Raw genomic sequence first — 24,648 nt, 5'->3', positions numbered from 1 at the left:
TTTGGGAAGCGTTCCATACTTCCTAATCAGAACGCTATGAAACTTAACTTTCCTACTGTTGTATTGATTTAACTTGAAGCTCGCTACTTTCAGTATGCTCTCATTATATATTTAAAAAGGCCATCTAACAAAATGATATTTGACTATCCTTTTTGAGAAGATTTGATGTAAACAAAAATATATTATGTATTGTAACCCTGATAATACACAACTGAAGGAAGCAAATATAGGCTTGACTTTTGATTCTGAAGTCATCTAAATGAACACAGAATGAGAAAGCACACAAAAGCAACTATTATGTATACTTCAGATTTCCTTTTCACAAAATAACTTTTCATTAATAGAAATAAACTTAAGAAGTAACACTTACTGAAGTAGGATATGCTCTTTTCAAACTGAAAGGAATTTGACAGTATTTGTAAAATGACTTGAATTAAGTATAAATTTTCTGAAATAATGATTATTCTAAATGTTTCTCAAAAGTGAGTTTACTTCCCATAACACAACTGACTTTCAACATTTGAATTTTCTGACATTTATTGATTCAGTAAAATAATTACACTATGGTGATCTACAAGAAACATTTTAAAGACTTAAATTCAAAGTATTATGTATCTAGCATTTCAAAATGCACTCAACTGGATCATAATACAAGTTAATGGGAATTAAAATTTATCATTCAACAATTGCCTTCAATATTGCAAGTTTCTCTTAATAGGATAACCATAATCTTTATTTTTATATTTACACTGAAATATCTAACAGGAAGGTTTTCTAAAAATGTGATTAATATAACCTTGTTTTATTTTTTAGCAAGGATATTTTTTCATCTCTGTTTTCTTATATGAAATACTAAAATTATAAACTATCCACTTTCAGTTTGTTTTCAAAATATTTGTATTAGCATAGGAGACAGTTGACCTCTTGGCAAAGACAAGAGAAAAATGAGGCAAGCTAGAATTACAGCTGAGTCAAGTGAATCATATGCAGCAGAAAGATTTAAGTAGAAATTTTAACTGTAGGTCATTTATACTAGAACCTCTCTTATCAGGTTAGAGTAAAAAACATCATCAAAAACAAGACATATTTCAGGTAAAATTAAAGGACACGAGTAATCAGTGGATACCTGTTGAAGCCGATACCTATTATATGCTAATCTTTGTTTCCATAAATTGTTGAGCCTCTAAAGGACATAAATTTGTGTGGCTCAGTAAATGTCACTAAATTGCCATGATCCAGTTCTTACTAAAAGCATGCATTTGGCAGAAAGAAGCCAATTATACTTTATGATACTGTCTATTTCTAGCCTATATTATTATCTTGTTTTAAAAAGTGCTTTCAAAATATATATTTTGAAATTATTTTTGCTGAAAGAATAAGGCTCAGGCCTTTGACTTGTGTATACTTTGAATTTTTATATCCCAGATATATGATAAAATGCCTGGGTACAAAAGCTTCCCAGTAATGCCACATAAATGCAGCTGCTATGTGCTTCTTTTGGTAACATCCGCCCTTTTTGATCAAAATCCAACCAAAAATATTCTCAAAACTCTTGAGGCCCAGACGACTTCTAGACTGACATCAGCTGTATAATTTCAGCTGAACTTCCATAGAATAATAACAAATATCTTTTTCAAGAGAAAAAAAAAACCCAAAACTCTGATGTTAAATGGATGTATCAAGTAAAACCAAAATTACTCTATGCTCCTCTGAATTGACTAACAGTATTAATAATAGCAGTATATTTTGTTAGATTAATTTCAGTAATTTTATAATAGGTAATATGTTTTCAAGTAAAATGATGGGAAATGTCCTACTTTTAAATGTATAATTATTTTAATTTGTGTTTAAAAATAGCCCCTAAAAAGTGATTGGTAACCAATTTATCAGAGCACTGGAATAAATTGAATTAAAAATTACAGGCCAGGTGCAGTGACTCAGGCCTGTAATCTCAGCACTTTGGGAGGCCAAGGCAGGTGAATCACTTGAGGTCAGGGGTTTGAGACCAGGCTGGCCAACATGGTGAAACTCTGTCTCTACTAAAAATACAAAAATTAGCTGGGCGTGGTGGCAGGCACCTGTAATCCCAGCTACTCGGGAGGCTGAGGAAGGAGAATCGCTTAAACCACAGAGGTGGAGGTTGCAGTGAGCCGAGGTAGCACCACTGCACTCCAGCCTGGGTGACAGAGCAGGATTCATTTTTGAGACACTGTCTCAAAGAAAAACTTAAACCTGGTTAATTTCTATTCTAACTAACTGGCCTACGTAGGTTACATTTTAAAATCCTCTTTTCCCAAGTTAAATGACGAAATTTCACTCCTACTCTAGCTTTTGTGTTAAAGGAATACATACCACTTGGAAAGGAAGAGAAAAATAGGTTTATGTTATAGGAACATTTCCTTGGACGAATAATTATCATTTAAAATGAAAATCAACTGTTCATTTATTATTTTGTTCAAGTGAAAGTAAAATCAGTATTCCATGGTCATGTTTTTCTTGACACTACTGACAGGGGTTAATTAAAAGATTAATGGGATAATGTACACATTTCATTAGAAACAAATTTTTTATTTTTTGGAAAGTGGTTAAATAGCTAATTTTTTTGTTTGTTTCCACTTCACTGACTTTCCAGCACTCTGAGCCAAAGTGTTCCTGCTCTGATTGACACATGTCCTGTTCTTGGTTTCATTCTTAATATCTTCCAAATGAAGTGCAAAACTTGGATGCTTACTCTAGTGATAATGTTTCCATTATCTTTGTTCCAATTGTTACTAAAGTTAGTGGTTTCTTTCAGACTGCTCTGTGCTTTGAATGCACAATTTGCTGCATTTTTATAATATTTTCTACCACTCAAACACATAAGAAGGTATATGATGTGATAATGAAACAATTTTTCGTTCCTAGGCATTATGCGCCAGTATGCTGGGTAAATCCTGGAGTGTAGTTTAATAGACAGTAGAAAGAAGCAATTATTTATAACATGTAATCTGACATGGTGTGCATTTTGATGAAGTTATAATTACTTAATAAATAGCATATATATCAGTACATATTTTATAAGCAATGCAATAAACCACTTAAAACCACGATTAAAAGAAATATGAGCACTTTGGTTCAAATTCAACTACTAAGTGTTATAAATTGTGTTTACTGATTTTTTGTTTTTATCCTAAAGGTAGACAGTTATATTTTCCCTTATAGAAATAATTCTCATCTTGTTTATTCCACATTGTTTTAGCTGATGTACTCTTCCTTGTGGATGCAAAGCTAGAAAACCTTTTCCAGCTTCCCTTGTCATGAAGTGTCTCCATGTGACTAATCTCCAGCCAACAGAATGCAGAAAGGGGTGGGATTTGCCACTTCTAGTCCTGCCCCATTAAACCTTTCACCAGTCCTTCACCATGCTCACTGGTGGAGATTCATTTTCTCAGCAGAATATACATGGAACACTTCAACTATATAATTTGAGTAAGTTTAAATAAATGAACTTTTCACAAAGATGTGGTCAGAGAGCAGAAAAGCCACAAAGGATCGTACAGAAAGCCAGGACCACAACATAGTTACTCTGACAGTACCTCTACATCTAAAGTCTAGAGGAAGAGAGGAGTTATCAGAACAGAGTAGAGGGCCATTTGCCAGGAGCAAAGACCTTGACTTTAGAGAGAGAACCAGCCCATGGGACACAACACAAGGTCAAAGGAATACACATTCAGGCTTTACCCTCCTGCCTCCCTTTCTTGATATGCCTCTTTTTTTGATATGAGGAAAGAATCTGTTCTAGACCTTTCTCCTTGGCTTGAAGGTGGCCGTCTTCTGACTTCATGGTGTCTACCTTCTGTATGGGTCTCTCTCTATGTCCAAATTTTCTCTTTTTATGAGAACACCAGTTATATTTTGTTAAGGCCCACCCTAATGAATTCATTTTAATGTGATTACCTCTGTAATGACTCTGTAGTGAAATAAGCACACATTCTGAGCTGCTGAGGGTTAACATTTCAATGCATAAATTTTGTGAAAACCCAATTTAATCCATAAAAGAGCCCACTAATTTAATCCATACAGGTAAATCTCAGAGGACCAGTGCAGAAAGAAACGGGAAATGAGCTGTAGAGCGGATCTGGAGAAGCCCAGACATTTAGAGTCTATTGTGTACTGTAGATTAGCCTACCCTATTAAGGAAAGTGAGTACTCCTTTGATTATTTATATGATCTCTTACTTAAATGTCCTCCAGTAAGACTCTATTGCATACGATGTAGTTCACAGTTCTTACTGTGGCATTTGATGACCTGTACAACCTGACTACCACTGCATTTTCATACCTGATTCTCATTCCTTCCTACCTAAATGATCTGAAATTATTACCTTCCTCTCTTCTTTTGATACCAGTACTTAGTTAAGGAACACCCTTCTCCTATTATCATCTAACAAATTAACATAATGACATTCAGGCTTTGTATCTGGTTCTATATCACTTGAGAAAATAATCTGCCAATGTGTGGATTTCATTGGTACATGTCAGTCTTCTAAAATGTCATGTCATTTACTGTTTATATAAATCATATGCCCTTTTTCAAAATGCTTTGTAATTTATTGCATATCTAATGCAATGATTTATTGTATCCAATGCATGTGGATGACTATACATAAACATAGCTGGTAAATTATTATCTCAAGGATAATTAAAGATGTTCTCATTTGCTCTAGGTTGTTTGGCTTTGCAGAGTTTGTAGAATAGTAGCCACCTGCTGCCAAAAGGCCAAACCAATCAATTCTCCATGAGACAGTTTTAGAACTGACGGAGTGTTTGTGAATTACTTACAAATTAAGATATTGACTCAAATTAGGATATTGTTGTCTTAAATCTAAGACAACAAATATTTTTTAAAAATTAATGGCATTATTTTTAATTGGTAGACACTTAGAAAAATCTAAAATCCCATAGTTGAGGAGGTCAGAAAAGCCTAACTTAACTCTCTTTTAATCCCAAATTCTACCCTTCTTCAAGGACAAAGTAGAAGTTAAGCAGTGACTTTAAATGGAATAAAAAGCCCATAATACACTTGCTATTAAAGGCAAACTCAATTATTATATTAATATAATTATGTTTTAGTATATAATTATAATGTAATATATATTATAGTGTAATATATGCAATGATTATAAGTAGTATATAGTATATTAATAACTTAATACAATACACATGCATAATTACTATAACTATACCAACAGACATGAATAAAATATAACATCAGACTCTCATATTTGTGCTTTACAGAAAATACATGTGCCACTATCTTCAGCTTCTCAGCAGCACCTTCTACCTTAATGTTCTACCTGGTGGTGTTCAATAGTGGAGTGACAAATGCTCACCCATTTGCATTTTGCTTCATGACATACTCTATGCTATTTTTCTGCATTCTAACTTTATTGTTTTGTCCCATTATGACTGTCCCTTTCATTAAAATATGAGCACCAGCTATAGTTAATTTCTCACTAAAATAATTTTTAGTATGTGTGCTTTTAGTATCTTTATTATGCCAAAGTATATTTCACCTGATTTTAAGCACTCCATATTTTCCTTCCTGCTTTTGTTATTTTAAGCAATCACACATTTCTTTTTCAAAAGGGCCATACTGCTCTGCAGAACAGCTTGTCTTTCCTTGTTCTCAAAAATAATGAGCCAGGTTACTTTATCATAGAGCATATTTGTTTTGCTTTTTCTGAGATAGATCTTCATCATGGGACTAGCACAATTTTGCCGTCCTTTTTCTTCCCAGTTCTATAAGAGTATGTATGGCAAGACCTTTCTCCTATATTTATATTCAAGAAGAAAGCCATATTTCAACAACAACAAGATAAAAGAGGGTAAAATTCGGGGTGAATTGCGTGCACACCGTTTACTTTTACTTATAAGAATATGTACATGATCAAAAAATTTTAGCTGCAACATTCATGAATTGTGTTCAACTCATAATTCATGTTTTTGACTTTTTTTCCCCAGGACTATATTTTAAAGATACTGAAAAATAAAATTAATGGAGCTTCACTCTTGTGCTTTATAGATAATAATCGTGGACAAAATACATTTCTATAAATTTTTGATTACTTCAAACAAACCAAAAACCTGAGAAGAAATATTTCTGAGTTTAGATTATTTAGATCAGATACAGACAGGATATCAACTAATTTTTGATAAAAATAAAAAACAATGGTGTATGTAAATTGAAACAAAATTATAGTCATATAACATAAAAGAAAGTGACCTTTTGGTTAAGTATTCTTAAAAGTGACATTTTGTAATAAGGATAGTGAAAAATATGTATTCTTGGTATTCAAAAAATCTTATACATTTAATGTTTCCTTTAAAGAAGACTAGTGTTTTGTTACTTTAAAAATACAGACTGTCCGTGTTTAGTAGAAACAATGATCAGGTCAAGCGGCAGGAGATCTGGGTTCTAATCTTGCTCCCTTACTGACTAGCAATGTGATAGAGAAAATTGTCTAGCTTCTATGAGTCTTAGCTTTCAAATATGCAAAATGACTGCTATGGGCTGAATTGTGTTTTCCTCAAAATTCATATGTTGATGCTGTAGCCATCGGTACCTGAGAATGTGACTATATTTGGAAATAGGGTCTTCAAAGAAGTAATAAGCTAAAATTAGGTCATTAGGGTAGGCTTTAATCCAATGTGTCTGGTGATCTTATTACAAGAGGAAATTAGAAGATAGACACAAACAAAGGGTAGATGATAGGAAGGCACAGGGAGAATACAGCCATCTACAAGCAAAAGGAGACCTCAAAAGAAATCAAACCTGTTGTCATTTTGATCTCAGAATTGTGAGACTAAATTGCAATTGTGAGATTAAATTGCCTGTAGAATAGTGAGAAAATTAATTTCTGTTGTTTGAGCCACCTTGTCTGTGATACTTTGTTATGGCAGCCCAGAATCCTGGTAAAATAGGCGTTATAAGTTTTATGATGATTAGATGTAGTTATGTGTGTGTAAAGCATATGGTGCATGTTAATTGTTTAGTGTGTGTTAATTAATATTGTTGTTTCTTCTGCTAGTATTTTTACTGGACACATCATTTATAACTCTTATCTTTACCTGATCTTGAACATACAGCAGTTCTTTCCTGGTGGGGGAAAACAGGAATTCAATTCATATTACATTTCTCTAGCATGGTTCATGGGACCTGTAACTTCACACTTACAGATTTTGGAGTGAAAGCAGCCTTGAGATTGTGTCATTTTCTAGTTATGTCATTATCTGTACTTAATCTCCCTGTCTCTCAGTTTTGCATCTGAAAAATGTAGATAATTATAATTGTTTGTAGGAATAAATTCATATATGTAATATAATTAGTACTTGATATAAATTCCTGTTGAAGAAACGATAATTATGATTTTTTTAAAATGTATTTTTTTACTCTTTTTCAACCATGCCTGAGGCCAGAACAGCTTCTGTGGGTTTTCCCTCTGTCTCTTCATGATACCAATCTGTCATTTTGCTTTATTCAGGAGCCCATCTATGTCTTTCATGATTTGATTCTTACTGCCACCCAAGGCTCATGCACTTGCTTCCCTACAGATGATGGTTATCCCTGCCCAGGGAAATTATTACCTCGACTGAGATGGCATTTTCCAAAGTGTACTGCCCCCAACATTTGTTATTTAGGAGAGTAAAATGATGAAGAAAGATATTAAATGTGTGTCTGTGTCATGGCACTTTTAAGTATAGTGACACTAAGCATTAAGAAAAAAAAAGAAAAAAAGATGATTTATTAAATAGCATCTCAGAGTTCTTAAAATGTTCATGTTCATTTTGAGTACTCTGGGTGGGAGGTAGATATGATGTAGGCTTTCCTCAATTTATTTGATGATACATTATTTTTTGGTCAATCATCTGTAAGAATCTGTATTCTAGATAATAGAATTTGGGTAATTCTGGCCTAAGGAAGATAGAACTTCCTTAAAACCTCACATTTAACATTTTTCTCAGTCTCTGTTTAGGACTTCATTTTTGTTTTCCTTTTTATTGGCTCTAAACAGATATTTCCTTTTACTAAATAATCTATTGCCAGAAAATAATTTAATCTACATACCAGCTTATGGCTGTGGTATGTGTTTTCAGCATCACTCAAAGAAGTAAAAAAGGTGGAGGGAGGCAAGGCACATAACAAAAAAGCATTACATCTATATTAAAAATTAAAATTTACTAAAAATCAAATGAGAAAAAGGAAAAGTTTACTTATCAGTTTGGCAAACTGATTTATTTCAGATGTCATGAGTATTTGGGGATAGGGTCACCTTCAAACACAGCTTTTGAAAATATTAATCATATACCTTAATTACTCAATCTGGACTGTGGTGGGCCATTTTAATTTCCTTCTTCATGCTTTTCTGGAAGTGCCACATTTTCTACACTGAATATAATTTACTTTGTTCATCAAAAGAAATGACCAGTTTAGTTGATTTGTTACAACTGCCGTCTGAGAAAAATATGAGGCTTTTATGGATCTTTTGTAAATCTCCTTATGTGAGTTCATTGATAATGTAATCCCTTTAATATTCTTTTCTCAGTACATTTTTTAGAATATATAGAAAAGCTTGACCAACATTAATTCATACTCATGCACATGTTAATACTAATCAGTATAACCTCAATTTTGAAATAACAAGAACAGTATTATGAGGAATAGCCTTTGCTACTTAATGAGATTAAGTGGAAAAGAAATAATTATCTTACCTGATAAGCAGTGTATACTTTTGTCCGTCGTCCACTCTAACAGTAGTATTAATGCTTTTAAATTTTGCTTCACCAGGACAGTAGAAGTGGTACTGTTGGGGGAAAAAAGTTTGTCCTCAAACAGTTTTTCGGCATGAAATTAATACCTTATATTTGCACTGTATTTTATAATTTATCAATATATTTTACATCGCTTTGGAGAGACATGAAGTTTGAAACAACTTAAAGAGAAGTGATAACTGAAGGTTTACAACTAATAAGTCCTAGAATTAATACACACAAATATATGAGTATTATATAGATATCAATACACATGCATACATGTGTACACATATACGTCTAGATTCTTTTCCAGTATTCTGAGGAACATGATTGAGAAAGGCAACATCCTCTACTAGCAGAAGGCAAGTATTATAGGAATTTTCCTCACATAACAGCAATTGAGCAAGGCAAAGGATGGCTAATACAATCTAGAGGACAATATTAATGTCACAGGAAGGCAAACTTCAAGATTGTGAAAACTAACCATTCATTCTAAGCTTTTTGAGATGTCAGGATGTCTGGGTTCATTTGTAGAATTACTGCTAATGGCAACTAAGTTATGACCTAGAGAGGAAAAATCATGTCTATATCAGGTATGATTAACCAACTATCCCCAGGAAATCCATGGATGTGCTACGGTGGCTTATTAAGCTTCTTAGCAAGCATGTGCCTAAATGTAGATGGATTATATTGTGTCTATTCTTTCCCAGAAAGGGGCTTTAACATTTTTTTTTTTTTTTTTTTTGAGACGGAGTCTCGCTCTGTCGCCCAGGCTAGAGTACGGTGGTGCAATCTCGGCTCACTGCAAGCTCCGCCTCCCGGGTTCACGCCATTCTCCTGCCTCAGCCTCTACGAGTAGCTGGGACTACAGGCGCCCGCCACCACGCCCGGCTAATTTTTTTGTATTTTTAGTAGAGACGGGGTTTCACCGTGGTCTCGATTTCCTGATCTCATGATCCGCCCGCCTCGGCCTCCCAAAGTGCTGGGATTACAAGCGTGAGCCACCGCGCCCGGCGGGCTTTAACATTTTGATTGTATCTAAAAGTGATCTATAACTCACATGTGTTAAGAAACTCACTTGCATTGTGTTTCATAACTTGTGCACCTAGCTGTATTTAAGTTGATATACCCAAATCCTCTCACATGTAGTCCAAAGATAAAGATAATGCTATATATTTTAACTTTTTATGATATTTGGCCATTGCAAGACTCCTTTCCTTTATAAGATTATTTATTGTCAGTTGACTTTAAAAACTCCAATAGGAAGCGTTAGGAGGAATTATTGGAGACTTGTAGGATTGTAGGTGAAAATATTTTATGAAATAATATATTATTAAGACTAATGGATAGCCACTGCTTTCCGTATCAAATGGGAAAAAATTAATTCACAATAGGTTAAATGAAGATATTTAGGAACCATAAAACTAATTAGTGAAGAGAGGTATAGAATTTCTTTCCCTTTGGTTTTATGAAAAAGAAAGGATATATACTTACAAGTCTATAATAATTACTATCATTCACTTAATTGTAATAATTTGTCAATCTCCATCTTAAGAAAATTTAAGATCATTTACTTTTCAGCTAGATGATCAGAGTTCAAATCCCAGCTCTGTTACTTAGAAGTTTTGAGACTTCACATGTGCTTTGTGCTAAAATATACTCACTTGTAAAATGGGGTAATACAAATTTTTGTGTGGTTTAAATTGGTAAATGAACGAATATTGTGAAGTAAATATTATAAATCAGCAAATAAGTCCATCAAAGTTGAACACACAGAATTATACCTGGGACATAATTATATATGAAGGCTATGAAGGCTAGCTTTTTCTTTCTTTTTTTTTTTTTGGCTTCATCTCCCAGGCTGGAGTGCCATGGTGCTATATGTATATGTATATTACTTCAGAAACAAGAGCATTTAAAGAAAATCAAACTAAGGGAATTTGCCTATTTAAATAATACGGTATAACTCATCCTTTCATGGAAATTCACAACATGTACACTTAAATCACATCATAAAAGAAATGGTAGCCCAAATGCTGTTATTATGTTTCATATATTAGAATTATACGAGTTAATTACCTTATTGTGCTGAGTTATTGCAAAGATGATTGGGATGAATTCCCTAAAACGGGTATTCAGAGCAGGGATATGAGACAATTTGTTACGGTAGAATGATGTTGGGAAAAGAGCATGCACTTTCAAATGAAGTTGGTTTCAAAATGTTATTAGCTGCGTAATCTTGGACTTTTGAAAGGTTCTTATAACACCAAGTGCAAAGTCAGCAATCTCAAACTTTTTGACCTCACAGTCTCTTTGCATTCTTAACATTTATTGAGAACTCCAAGGAGTTTTTGTTAACTGAGTTGTGTCTATCAATGTTTACATTGCTAAAAATTACAACAGACATTTTTAAAATACAAAAATACTAAATAAAATGATACGTTAGCGATTAGAGCAAGGATATCATTGCATGTCATGTAGCCTCTGGAAAACTCCATCATACACTTATGAGAGCAAAAGTGAATAAGGCAAATAACACCCCTGGCCTACAGAAAACTTACGAAAACGGGTTTTCTCTTGAGGATCCTCTTTAAAAATCTTGGGATTCCCTAGGGTTTCCCAGACTCTACCTGCCCTTACGGTTCTAAAAATGTTAACAATTATTATCACTGGGAAATCAAGAAATTGGGAAACTGGTCAATAAGGAAGTAGAAGAAAAGTTGAAAACAAGGAGAAAAAAGGCAATGAATGTTCATTCAAATCATGTACTGTTTGAAATATTAATATCTAAATATCTATAAACTGATCTATCAGTATGAGTATAAATTTTTCTCTGTATAGTATATGAGCTTCTTAACAACACTCTCTTGCCTTCTGAATGATGTTCTAATTAGGCATATTTTCCCGAAAAAAAAGAGACCTTTTGAGCAAAATACTCTGACAATTATATTTTTTTAAATTTATAAATACATGATTAATGAAACCCAGTTAGCTTATTTTTTGAATAAGTTGTTAACCACTTTATATTATTATTGTCATTTTTTTGCTTAAAAATACTTGATTGTTGTTGGTTCATATATATGTAGATAGAAATTATAAAAGTAGAGGAAGAGACATCCTGGTGGTGAGTATAAAATAGAGTTAAGTTTAAATTTTATTTTGAAAATAACCAGTGAAGCACGTAATTAGAACAACTTTGTAATTTTTTTAAAATTAAGTGAACTGAATAACTTACCTTTAAAGTACCATTTTCAATAAACAACTGAATAAAAAATCCATCCACTAAATTTGAGTCTTGCTTGACATACAGCAGAAGTCCATAGGAGCTGAAAGTCTGAAATTCTAGGGAGATGTTATTTTGTGGATTTAAAACCACATTCTGAAATTCTAGATAGGAATCTCCATGATAACGAACACAATTGAAATCTGTGGAGTCAGAAAGAAAACACAATTTAGGTTGAAATAAATATTCAATACCTAGGTTTCACATTATTAATATGACATATGTTTTCTCTAATGGCTCATACGTCTCTTTCCTGCCTCTTTCAAGTCCAGGCACTTATTTCCTTTGGAATAGTCATAGCAGTTTTGTCATGATTTCTTTGTATTTGATGGCTTCATAATAAAATCGCATTGTAAGACTAGGAAATCAAGATGATTACTCTTCAACACTGCTTTTACTTAGATTTTATGTTACAGGTTAACAGAAAAGGGCACATTTTCTAAATATGTACTTATTTCTTCTTTATATAAGATATTGATACAAATTATGATTAATATTGTTAATAATTTGATTTGGGAGGTTTGTGAGGGGATGCTAGAGATTATTGAGAGGCACAGAAATTGTTAACCTTTTGTATTAACACTCTAAATTATATGAGTTTCTTAACAACTCTCACCTTCTGAATGATATTCTACTTAGCTGTAGATTTTCAGAAAAAAATGAAGACACTTTGAGCAAAATACTCCACAGTTAAATTTCTTAAATTTATAAATATGTGATTAATAAAACCAAGTTAGCTATTTTTGAATAAGTTGTTAACTATATTATTATTAAATCATTTTTTTTGCTTGATAAATACAGGATTGATTGTTCTTGGATAATGATTCCTGAAACAATGGATTTGAATATCACCTTTCTTCCAGTTCCTTTCTTCTTTTGCTATTTTCATGACCTCCCCAACACAAGCCTTCTTTCTCTTTTAAAACTTTCGAATTATGTATTATTTATAACTACTAGAAAATATTATTTATAAAACCATGGGAGTTTTAGTTTGCTGTCTAGCATAGGATAATATTCATTTTTGAGTCTGTACTTTAAAACTTCAAGAAATTTTATATCCTATGCTGTCTTTATTTGGAATTTTTAATGAAGCTTTAGAATTACTCATTTTGCTACATTTTCAAACTTGTAACAATTTCTAAAGAAATAATCAGCTAAGCCTCAAATTAATTTGGAAATAAGAAGGTTCAAAATAGTGCCAGGAAACATTTGCACTTTATAGACATAAAAGCATGTGTATGTGTGTGTGTGTGTGTGTGTGTGTGTGTGTGTTTAATCAAGGACTGACTTCATTAGTGAGGGACAACTTAATGACTGAAAAGATAACAACGTCCTTTCAATTTTGACATTCTAATTTTTTCAGTTGTTAAATGATAGGGACATATTTTCTTTTCCCATGTAGAGTTTCAATGGTGATGTTAAAAGCATAATACAACAACATTTTAAACAACAAGAAATTGTTTTAAAGATTTCAGGCATTTATTTTAACAAATTGAGAATAGTCATATATCAGTTTGATTTAAAATTCAAATTGTGAAAGAGCATAAAATGTTTCAAAAACAAACATTACAACAAGAATATACCCAATATTGATGAAATTTAAAAAAACCTATTACATACAGGTCTTCAAAAAGTTCACATAAAATATGTATTATTTAAAAACTATGGATGAATTTCACTCATCATGACATGTCTGAACAGAATCTATTTGAGTTACTAAGAAGGATAAGACATCTGTTTGAAAACAGCCCCTATCGGAACATGAATTCTGCTAAAATTGAAGCAAGAATAAATACCAAATTTACGATGACGCTTGGGTGGAAGAATGGTAAAATCATTGATGTTTTACAAAAAAATTATGTGGACAATGCCCCAAAGAAATTCACAGTTTACAAGTGAAAAACTTGTTTTAAGAAGGGACAAGACTACCTTGAAGATGAAGTCCTTAGTGACTGACCATCCATATCAATTTTCAAGGGAAAAATTAATCATATACATGTCCTAATTGAAGAGGACCAATAATTAACAATAAAAACAATAGCCAACACTATTGACATCTCAACTGGTTCAGGTTACACAACTCTGAATGAAAAATTAAAGTTGAGCAAACTTCCCACTCAGGGGATGTCAAAACTGTTGTGCCCAGATAAGCTGTAGACAAGAACAGAGCTTTCAATTGAAATTTTGAACAAATAAGAACAAGATCTTGAAGTATATCTTTGAGGGGTTGTAACAAGAGATGAAACACGGCTCCACTAGTATGATATTGAACACAAAGCACAATCAAAGGAATGGCTATCAAGAGGTGGAAGTGGTCCAGCCAAAGCAAAAGTGGACCAGTAAAGATCAAACATCATTGATATGGTTTGGCTCTGTGTCCCCACCCAAATCTCATTTTGTAGCTCCCACCATTCCCATGTGTTGTGGGAGGGACCCAGTGGGATATGACTGAATGTTTTTCCCATGCTGTTCTTGCAATAGTGAATGGGTCTCATGAGATCTGATGATTTTAAAAACAAGAGTTGCCCTGCACAAGCTATCTCTGCCTGCTGCCATCCATGTAAGATGTGACTTGCTCCTCCTTGCCTTCCACCATGATTATGAGGCCTCTCCAGCCATGTGGAACTGTAAGTCCAATAAACCTCTTTCTTTTGTAAATTGCCCAGTCTCAGGTATGTTTTTATCAGCAGCATGAAAACAGATTAATGCAGTAAATTGGTACCAGTAGAGTTGGCACTGCTGAAAAGATACTTGAAAATGTAGAATTGACTTTGGAACTGGGCAACAGGCAGAGGTTGGAACAGTTTGGAGGGCTCAGAAGAAGATAGGAAAATGTAGGAAAGTTTGGAATTCCCTAGAGAATTGTTGAATGGCTTTGACCAAAATGCTGATAATGATATGGACAATGAAATCCAGGCTAAGGTGGTCTAAGATGGAGATGAGGAACTTGTTGGGAACTGGAGCAAAAGTGACTCTTGTTATGTTTTAGAAAAGAGACTGGAGGTATTTTGCCCCTGACCCAGAGAATTGTAGAACTTTGCACTTGAGGAACATAATTTAGGATATCTGGCAGAAGAAATTTCTAAGCAGCAAAACATTCAAGAGGTGACTTGGGTGCTGTTAAAGGCATTCAGTTTTATAAGTGAAGCAGAGCATAAAAGTTCAGAAAATTTGCACCCTGACAATGCGATAGAAAAGAAAATCCCATTTTCTGAGGAGAAATTAAAGCCTGCTGCTGATATTTGCATAAGTAATGAGAAGCCGAATGTTAATCCCCCAAGATAATGGGGAAAATATCTCCAAGGCATGTCAGAGGTCTTCATGGTAGCCCCTCTCATTACAGGCCTGGAGGCCTAGAAGGAAAATGTGGTTTTGTGGGCCAGGCTAAGGGTCTCTCCACTGTGTGCAGTCTAGGGATTTGATGTCCTATGTTCCAGCTGTTCCAGCCATGACTAAAAGGGGCCAAGGTACAGCTTGAGCTGTTGCTTCAGAGGGTGGAAGCCCCAAGCCTTGGAAGCTTCCATGTGGTGTTGAGCCTGTGGGTGCACAGAAGTCAAGAATTGAGGTTTGGGAACCTCTGTCTAGATTTCAGAAGATGTAAGGAGACATCTAGATGCCCAGGCAGAACTTTGCTATAGGGGCAAGATCCTCATGGAGAACTTCTGCTAGGGCAGTGCAGAAGGGAAATGTGGGGTGGGAGCCCCAACACAGAGTCCCTACTGGGGCACCACCTAGTGGAGTTGTGAGAAGAGGACCACCATTCTCCAGACCTCAGAATAGTAGATCTACTGACAGATGGCACGGTGCACCTGGAAAAGCCACAGACACTCAACGCCAGCCCACGAAGGCAGCCAGGAGGGAGGCTTTACCCTGCAGAGCCACAGTTGTGGAGCTGCCCAAGACAATGGGAACCCACTTCTTACATCAGTGTGACTTGTATGTAAGACATGGAGTCAAAGGAGATCATTTTGGAGCTTTAAAATTTGACTGCCCTGCTGGATTTCGGACTTGCATGGGACCTGTAGCCACTTGGTTTTGACCAAGTTTTCCCATTTGGAATGGATGTATTTACCCAATGCCTGTAGCCCCATAGGAAGTAATTAACTTGCTTTTGCTTTTACAGGCTCATAGTGGGGAGGGACTTGCCTTGTCTCAGATGAGTCTTTGGACTGTGGACTTTTGAGTTAATGCTCAAATGAGTTGAGACTTTGGGGAAATATTGGGAAGGCACAGTTGGTTTTGAAATGTGAAGATATGAGTTTTGGGAGGGGCCAGGTGTGAAATGATAAGATTTGTCTCTGTGTTCTCACCCAAATCTCATCTTGTATCTTCCATAATTCTCACATGTTGTAGGAGGAACCTGGTGAGAGATGACTGAATCATGGGGGCAGGTCTTTCCCATGCTGTTCTTGTGATTATGAATGGGTCTTCCAAGATCTGATAGTTTTAAAAACAAGAGTTTCTCTGCACAATCTCTCTCTTTGCCTGCTGCCATCTATGTAATATGTAACTTACTCCTCGTCTTCAGCCATGATTGTGAGGCCTCCCCAGCCATGTGGAACTGTAAATCCAATAAAACTCTTTCTTTTGTAAACTGCCCAGTCTCAGTTATGACCTTATCAGCAGCATGAAAATGGACTAATATAGTCATTAAAAAAGATTTCTGGGGGATGCTCAAGACATTTTTCTTTTTGACTTTCTGGAGGGCCAAAGAAGCATAACATGTCCCTATTATTACAGTGTTTTAAGAAAGTTAGTCAAAGCTTTAGCAGAAACATGCCCAGGAAAGCTTCACCAGAGAGTACTACTCCACCATGACAATGCTCCTGCTTATTCCTCTCGTGAAATTAGGGGTAATTTGTGAGATTTTCCATAGAAAATCATTGGGCATCCACCTTATAGTTCTGATTTGCCTCTTTGTGACTTGTTTTTGTTTTCTAATCTTTATTTTTCTTCAGTTAATAATGTAAAAAGGCTGCATTGACATGGGTAAAGTCCCAGGACACTCATTTCCTTAGAGATGGACTAAATGGCTGGTATCATTGCTTGTAAAAGTGTGTAGACCTTGATGAGGTTTATGTTGATAAATAAAGCTTATTTTTAAAATTTTTATCTAATACCATTTTTCACAAATTTTGAAGTCTTTTCATATTATTTTATAGCTTTTAGAAAGAAATATATCGCCTGACAATAACAAACTCAAAAACTCCTTAATATTATTAAGATATGTATTTTATAGACTAAATTTTTAAAAATTCAGTGGCTTTTTCATTATATGACTAACTATCTGTATGGAAACCCATATATGCATTCAATTGTAAAGTACTTGAGAGTATGCTAGATTTATCATTCTATTCCAAGAACCTAGCACAATACACGATTCTGTTAAGCATCTGAAAGCACATCCTATAGCTTGGATGTTTGTCCCCTCCAAATCCCACGTTGAAATGTAATCCCCAATATTGAAGGTGGAGCCAAGTGGAAGGTGTTTGGATCATTGGGGCTGATCCTTCATGAATGCTTGGTGCCATCCTCGCAGTAATGAGTGAGTTCTCATTAGATATGGCTGTTTTAAAGAGTGTGGTACTTCCTTTCTCTCTCGTTTCCTCTCTTGCCATGTGATACCCTGCCTCCCACTTCACCTCCACCATGATTCCTGAGGGCCTCACCAGAAGCTGAGCAGATGTTGGTGCTATGCTGGTACAGCCTGCAGAACCATGAACCAATTAAACCTCTTTCTTTTATAAATTACCCAGCCTCAGGTATTTCTTGATAGCAATACAAAATAGACTAACACACGATCTAATAGAAAATATAATTGCTTTTGTTTAAATGTGCTTGGAAAATTATAGTTAAATATAGATTTTAAAAAGTCAGGAAGATATTTTGCATAGTGTTTTCAATCATATTTGTGGTGTTTTCTATTTAAATATATAAGTACAGATTTTATTTTATACTTCCCTCAGCAAACATTTTAAACAGATGAGAATAATGATTATAGCAAGCACAGAATAGCTTTGTGAAGAAAACATAAATACTGAGATTATTTTCAGTAATAATGGACTAAAGCAAAATAATAATTCTATATATTTTTATTGTCTAGAATTAAATAATAAACTTCTGCACTTAAGTTTTTACCTTCCTAAATGGAAGAAACTTTATCTGAATTGTAAGGATTCACATTATGATTATACCTATAATTTCGTATGCTTTTGGTACAAATAACCAGAAATTCTAATTCCAAATAGTTTCAGCAATAAAGAAATTAAATAGGTTAAACTAAAGGAAGTTCAAGAATAGTGTGGGTTTTCAGATGGATGTATGTTTATGGAAAAGCTTAACTGACTTCTCATAAAATAACTAGATAACTTCTGTCTCTCCACTCTGATATTCACAGGCTGAGTTTTAATATGAGATTTGCTTTTCACATGATTCCAATGTGATGGCCAGTCACTCCGTTTCCAAAACTGTTCTTCTGTAATAAGAGGAAGAAATAATTTTCTCAAGTTAAAGAGAACCTTTCCTAGAAGTTAACTGGCTAGAACTGGGTGACCAATGAAGTCCTCTGTTGGAGATGAGGACAGGCTCAGCTCCCACTGAGAGCTATGGACCAGGGTTCATAATGGGCAAAACTGGTATTCTGTTAAGAGGAAAACCTCAACATCTAATTCCAGTATTTCTCCAGATTCATGAATTATTTCCTGGCTTATATCTGATTGTCAGATTAAAGACTTAAAATGCACAATCACATGTGCAAGCTAAAGATATTAACTTTCATCTTCAACTTCCTGCCTGTTTCTCTTTATATGCAGTAGCTCTTGCCTTTATTTGTAGAAACTCATATGGAGTTTAAGGATGAGTCTAGCCATTTAAAAATTTACTTGAAACATGGTTTTTACTAGGTGGGTAGTTGCTAGTTGCCAGTTTTTTTTTTTTTCACATGTAATTATTTAAGTTTTCAATGCACACTAATAGCCACTCCCATTGCATGAGAATAAGGAAAAATTAAAAGCTGTGTAAGAGAAAAATCAGGAATCAATGACCCTTCCCTCTCTCTGCAACAAAGAGAGTTTTTTTAATAGACTAGAAAAATAATAGAATACATGTATTTTAGAAGAAATGAATAACAGAAACTCTGAAGTATATGTGTGTATATATAGAAAATAAACCAAATGAGTATAACATTTCTCTCAGATTAATTATGAATATTTACTCCAATACCACATATTCCTTTTAATAAAACAAATATATATTTTTAAAGTGTAAAGGAATCTTAGCTTGGGGCATTTTTCATTTTTTTTGTTTTGTTTTGGTTAGCAGATCATAAAATTCTATATCAATTTTTAAGAACCGAGTCTTTTTTATAGTTAGTGTTTCTATACACAAGATTAAATGTGGAAGTTGGACTATTATGAGAAAATAATTGAATACTAGGATTTTTTATGAAATTGATAGTTTGATAATTACTCTGTAGTGATCGGGTACCTTAAGTAAAGATATATATGACTTTGTCCCATATCTGGTAGTTATTACCAATATAGTATAATCCATGAGTAACTGCCCAAAGAAATAATTATGTATTGCTCTGTGCAGTATATATCATTAGATAAATGTTAGAAAATATTTTGCAACCAAAATGTAAAATGATCCCTTTCTCCAGGTTTCTTGAAAGCAATATCTAAGAAATAATACTGGAAATTTATAATGTATGTGTGTGTGGGGGGGTGTTCATGTACATTTGCAACTTTTTCTGTTAAGTATTAATTTGAGAAAAAACTTTATGTATGACACTTAAATATAATTAATATTGAAAGGTTTACTATGCTGTTTATTAAGAAACCTGTATCACATCTCGATTCTTGATTTCAATAGTAAGCAGATCAACAACTGTGTATTACCCACAGATACTGTCTATACTTGTGTCTCTTTGTGTTATTTCCATAAAAAAGAGCTTGAATTTTATCATTATAAAATCTCTGCATATTTAATACTTTAAATTTCTGTGTTCTACAAATTGTGTCTAATTCACCTTAAAATCCAACTTTACATAATCCATTTTAGCTCATCCCAATTAGCTTAATACCCACTAACAGAGCAGGATAAAGTAGGAAAATTAGCATTTATTTATTTACTATATGATAGATTTTATTAGAAGCTTTACCCATGCTTCTTGAAATTCTGATTATTTTCCTGGCAATGTAAAGATTTATATTATATGAAAATGTTTCAAAATAAGCTACGAAATATTTGTTTCTTTAATAGGTTTCCACAGATTCATTAGTACATTGAGCATAAGTCATTAATTTATATAAAGCATATTTTAAGGCAAGTATTAATCATAAAATGCCAAAAAAAGTTTACAAAACAATCAATAATACTGAAATTAAAAGCTAGACTACAGAGTTTAAGATTTGCAGAGACTCCTCAATGTGGCTAAAGGAAACATATAAGTAGTGGCAGATTATATGAAAATAGATTATTGCAAGGAAATGTCCAGGAGGACTAGTCAGGTAGTTGAACACATTTTTTTACTGAAAGCAATCAATGATCTTTTTGAAGGGAAGTAAAACATCTATAATCATAATATTCTCTTTACCATGAAATGGAGATTGATTAGGAAAAAAAATTATTTAATAGCAATCCGTAAGGATAGGAAGTAACTTTCTAAAATAAAAATCAAATCATGCCACTCCCCTGCTTAAAAACATAAGTGCCGGACAGTGGGTGCAAGACAGTGGGTGCAGTGTACAGTGCATGAGCTGAAGCAGGGCAAGGCATCACCTCATCACCTCACCCAGGAAGCGCAAGGGGTCAGGGAATTACCTTTCCTAGTCAAAGAAAATGGTGACAGATGGCACCTGGAAAATCAGGTCACTTCCACACTAATACTGCACTTTTCCAATGGGCTTATCAAACATCACACCAGGAGATTATATCCTCCACCTGGCTCAGAGGGTCCTATGCCCACGGAGCCTCGCCAATTGCTAGCACAGCAGTCTGAGATCAAACTGCAAGGCTGCTGCGAGGCTGGGGGAGGGGCGCCCACTATTGCTCAGGCTTGAGTAGGTAAACAAAGCTGCCAGGAAGCTCGAACTGGGTGTAGCCCACCACAGCTCAAGGAGGCCTGCCTGCCTCTGTAGGCTCCATCTCTGGGGGCAGGGCACAGACAAACAAAAGACAGCAACCACCTCTGCAGACTTAAATGTCCCTGTCTGACAGCTTTGAAGAGAGTAGTGGTTTCCCCAGCAGGCAGCTTGAAATCTGAGAATGGGCAGACTGCCTCCTCAAGTGGGTACCTGACCCCTGAGTAGCCTAACTGGGAGGCAACCCCCAGTAGGGGCAGACTGACACCTCACACATCCAGGTACTCCTCTGAGACAAAACTTCCAGAGGAAGGATCAGGCGACAGCATTTGCGATTCACCAATATCTGCTGTTCTGCAGCCTCCACTGCTGATACTCAGGCAAACAGGGTCTGGAGTGGACCTCCAGTAAACTCCAACAGACCTGCAGCTGAGGGTTCTGATTGTTAGAAGGAAAACTAACAAACAGAAAGGACATCCACACCAAAACCCCATCTGTATATCACCATCATCAAAGACCAAAGGTAGATAAAACCACAAAGATGCAGAAAAAACAGAGCAGAAAAACTGGAAACTCTAAAAATCAGAGTGCCTCTCCTCCTCCAAAGGAACACAGCTCCTCACCAGCAATGGAACAAAGCTGGATGGAGAATGAGTTTGAAGATTTGAGAGAGGAAGGCTTCAAAGATCAAACTACTTTGAGCTAAAGGAGGAAGTTTGAACCAATGGCAAAGAAGGTAAAACCTTTGAAAAAAAATTACAAGAATGGCTAACTAACCAATGCAGAGAAGTCCTTAAAGGACCTGATGGAGCTGAAAACCATGGCACAAGAACTACGTGACGAATGCACAAGCCTCAGTAACCAATGCGATCAACTGCAAGAAATGGTATCAGTGATGGAAGATGAAATGAATGAAATGAAGCGTGAAGAGAAGTTTAGAGAAAAAAGAATGAAAAGAAATGAACAAAGCCTTGAAGAAATATGGGATTATGTGAAAAGGCCAAATCTATGTCTAACTGGTGTAGTGACAGTGACAAGAAGAATGGAACCAAGCTGGAAAACACTCTGCAATATAACCCAGGAGAACTTCCCCAATCTAGCAAGGCAGGCCAACATTCAAATTCAGGAAATACAGGGAACACCACAAAGATATTCCTCAAGAAGAGCAACTCCAAGACACATAATTGTCAGATTCACCAAAGTTGAAATGAAGGAAAAAATGTTAAGGGCAGCCAGAAAGAAATTTCGGGTTACCCACAAAGGGAAGCCCATCAGACTAACAGCTGATCTCTTGGCAGAAACTCTACAAGCCAGAAGAGAGTGGGGGCCAATATTCAACATTCTTAAAGAAAAGAATTTTCAACCCAGAATTACATACCCAGCCAAACTAAGCTTCAAAAGTGAAGGAGAAATAAAATACTTTACAGAGAAGCAAATGTTGAGAGATTTCGTCAGCACCAGGCCTGCCCTAAAAGAGCTCCTGAAGGAAGCACTAAACATGGAAAGGAACAACCAGTACCAGCCACTGCAAAAACATGCCAAATTGTAAAGACCATCATGGCTAGGAAGAAACTGCATCAACTAATGAGCAAAATAACCAGCTAACATCATAATGACAGGATCAAATTCACACCTAACAATATTAACCTTAAATGTAAATGGGCTAAATGCTCCAATTAAAAGACACAGACTGACAAATTGGATAAAGAGTCAAGATCCATCAATGTGCTGTATTCAGGAGACCCATCTCATGTGCAGAGACACACATAGGCTCAAAATAAAGGGATGGAGGAAGATCTACCAAGCAAATGGAAAACAAAAAAAAGACAGGGGTTGCAATCCTTGTCTCTGATAAAAGAGACTTTAAACCAACAAAGATCAAAGAGACAAACAAGGCCATTACATAATGGTAAAGGGATCAATTCAACAAGAAGAGCTAACTATTCTAAATATATATGCACCCAATACAGGAGCACCCAGATTCATAAAGCAAGTCCTTAGTGACCTATAAAGATCTCCCATACAATAATAATGGGAGAGTTTAACATCCCATTGTCAACATTAGACAGATCCATAAGACAGAAAGGTAACAAGGATATTCAGAAATTGAACTCAGCTCTGCACGAAGTGGACCTAATAGATATCTACAGAACTCTCCACCCCAAATCAACAGAATATACATTATTTTCAGCAACACACCACACCTATTCCAAAATTGACCACATAGTTGGAAGTAAAGCTCTCCTCAGCAAACGTAAAAGAGCACAAATTATAACAAACTGTCTCTCAGACCACAGTGCAATCAAACTAGAACTCAGGATTAAGAAACTCACTCAAAACAACTCAACTACATGGAAACTGAACAACCTGCTCCTGAATGACTACTGGGTACATAATGAAATGAAGGCAGAAATAAAGATGTTCTTTGAAACCATTGAGAACAAAGACACAACATACCTGAATGTCTGGGACACATTCAAAGCAGTGTGTAGAGGGAAATTTATAGCACTAAATGCCCACAAGAGAAAGCAGGAAAGATCTAAAATTGACACCATAACATCACAATTAAAAGAACTAGAGAAGCAAGAGCAAACACATTCAAAAGCTAGCAAAAGGCAAGAAATAACTAAGATCAGAGCATAACTGAAGGAAATAGAGACACAAAAAACACTTCAAAAAATCAATGAATCCAGGAGCTGGTTTTTTTGAAAAGATCAACAAAATTGATAGATCACTAACAAGACAAATAAAGAAGAAAAGAGAGAAGAATCAAATAGACACAATAAAAAATGACAAAGGGGGCATCACCACTGATCCCACAGAAATACAAACTACTATCAGGGAATACTATAAACACCTCTACACCAATAAACTAGAAAATCTAGAAGAAATAGATAAATTCCTCGACACATACACTCTCCCAAGACTAAACCAGGAAGAAGTTGAATCTCTGAATAGACCAATAACAGGCCCTGAAATTGAGGCAATAATTAATAGCTTACCAACCAGAAAAAGTCCAGGACCAGATGGATTCACAGCCAGATTCTACCAGAGGTACAAGGAGGAACTGGTACCCTTCCTTCTTAAACTATTCCAATCAATAGAAAAAGAGGGAATCCTCCCTAACTCATTTTATGAGGCCAGCATCAGCCTGATGCCAAAGCCTGGCAGAGACACAACCAAAACAGAGAATTTTAAACCAATATCCTTGTGAACATTGATGCAAAAATCCTCAATAAAATACTGGTAAACCGAATCCAGCAGCACATCAAAAAGCTTATCCACCATGATCAAGTGGGCTTCATCCCTGGGATGCAAGGCTGGTTCAACATACGCAAATCAATAAATGTAATCCAGCATATAAACAGAACCAAAGACAAAAACCACATGATTATCTCAACAGATGCAGAAAAAGCCTTTGACAAAATTCAGCAACGCTTCATGCGAAAAACTGTCAATAAATTAGGTATTTATGGGACATATCTCAAAA

General features: G+C 35.0%; 1 protein-coding gene across 1 annotated transcript in view; it reads right to left on the bottom strand.

Moving 5' to 3' along the window:
• EYS (eyes shut homolog) overlaps positions 1-24,648 on the bottom strand; it is a 1,808,075-nt gene that overhangs the window by 709,444 nt on the left and 1,073,983 nt on the right. Inside the window, 2 exon segments of the mRNA XM_030809409.1 lie at positions 8,751-8,842; positions 12,028-12,218. Coding sequence (XP_030665269.1) covers positions 8,751-8,842; positions 12,028-12,218 — 283 coding nt within the window.

This window comes from Nomascus leucogenys, chromosome 3, assembly GCF_006542625.1.
Source record: "Nomascus leucogenys isolate Asia chromosome 3, Asia_NLE_v1, whole genome shotgun sequence".
NCBI classification, from domain to species: Eukaryota; Metazoa; Chordata; class Mammalia; order Primates; family Hylobatidae; genus Nomascus; species Nomascus leucogenys.
This window is presented reverse-complemented; position numbering and strand designations above follow the sequence as displayed.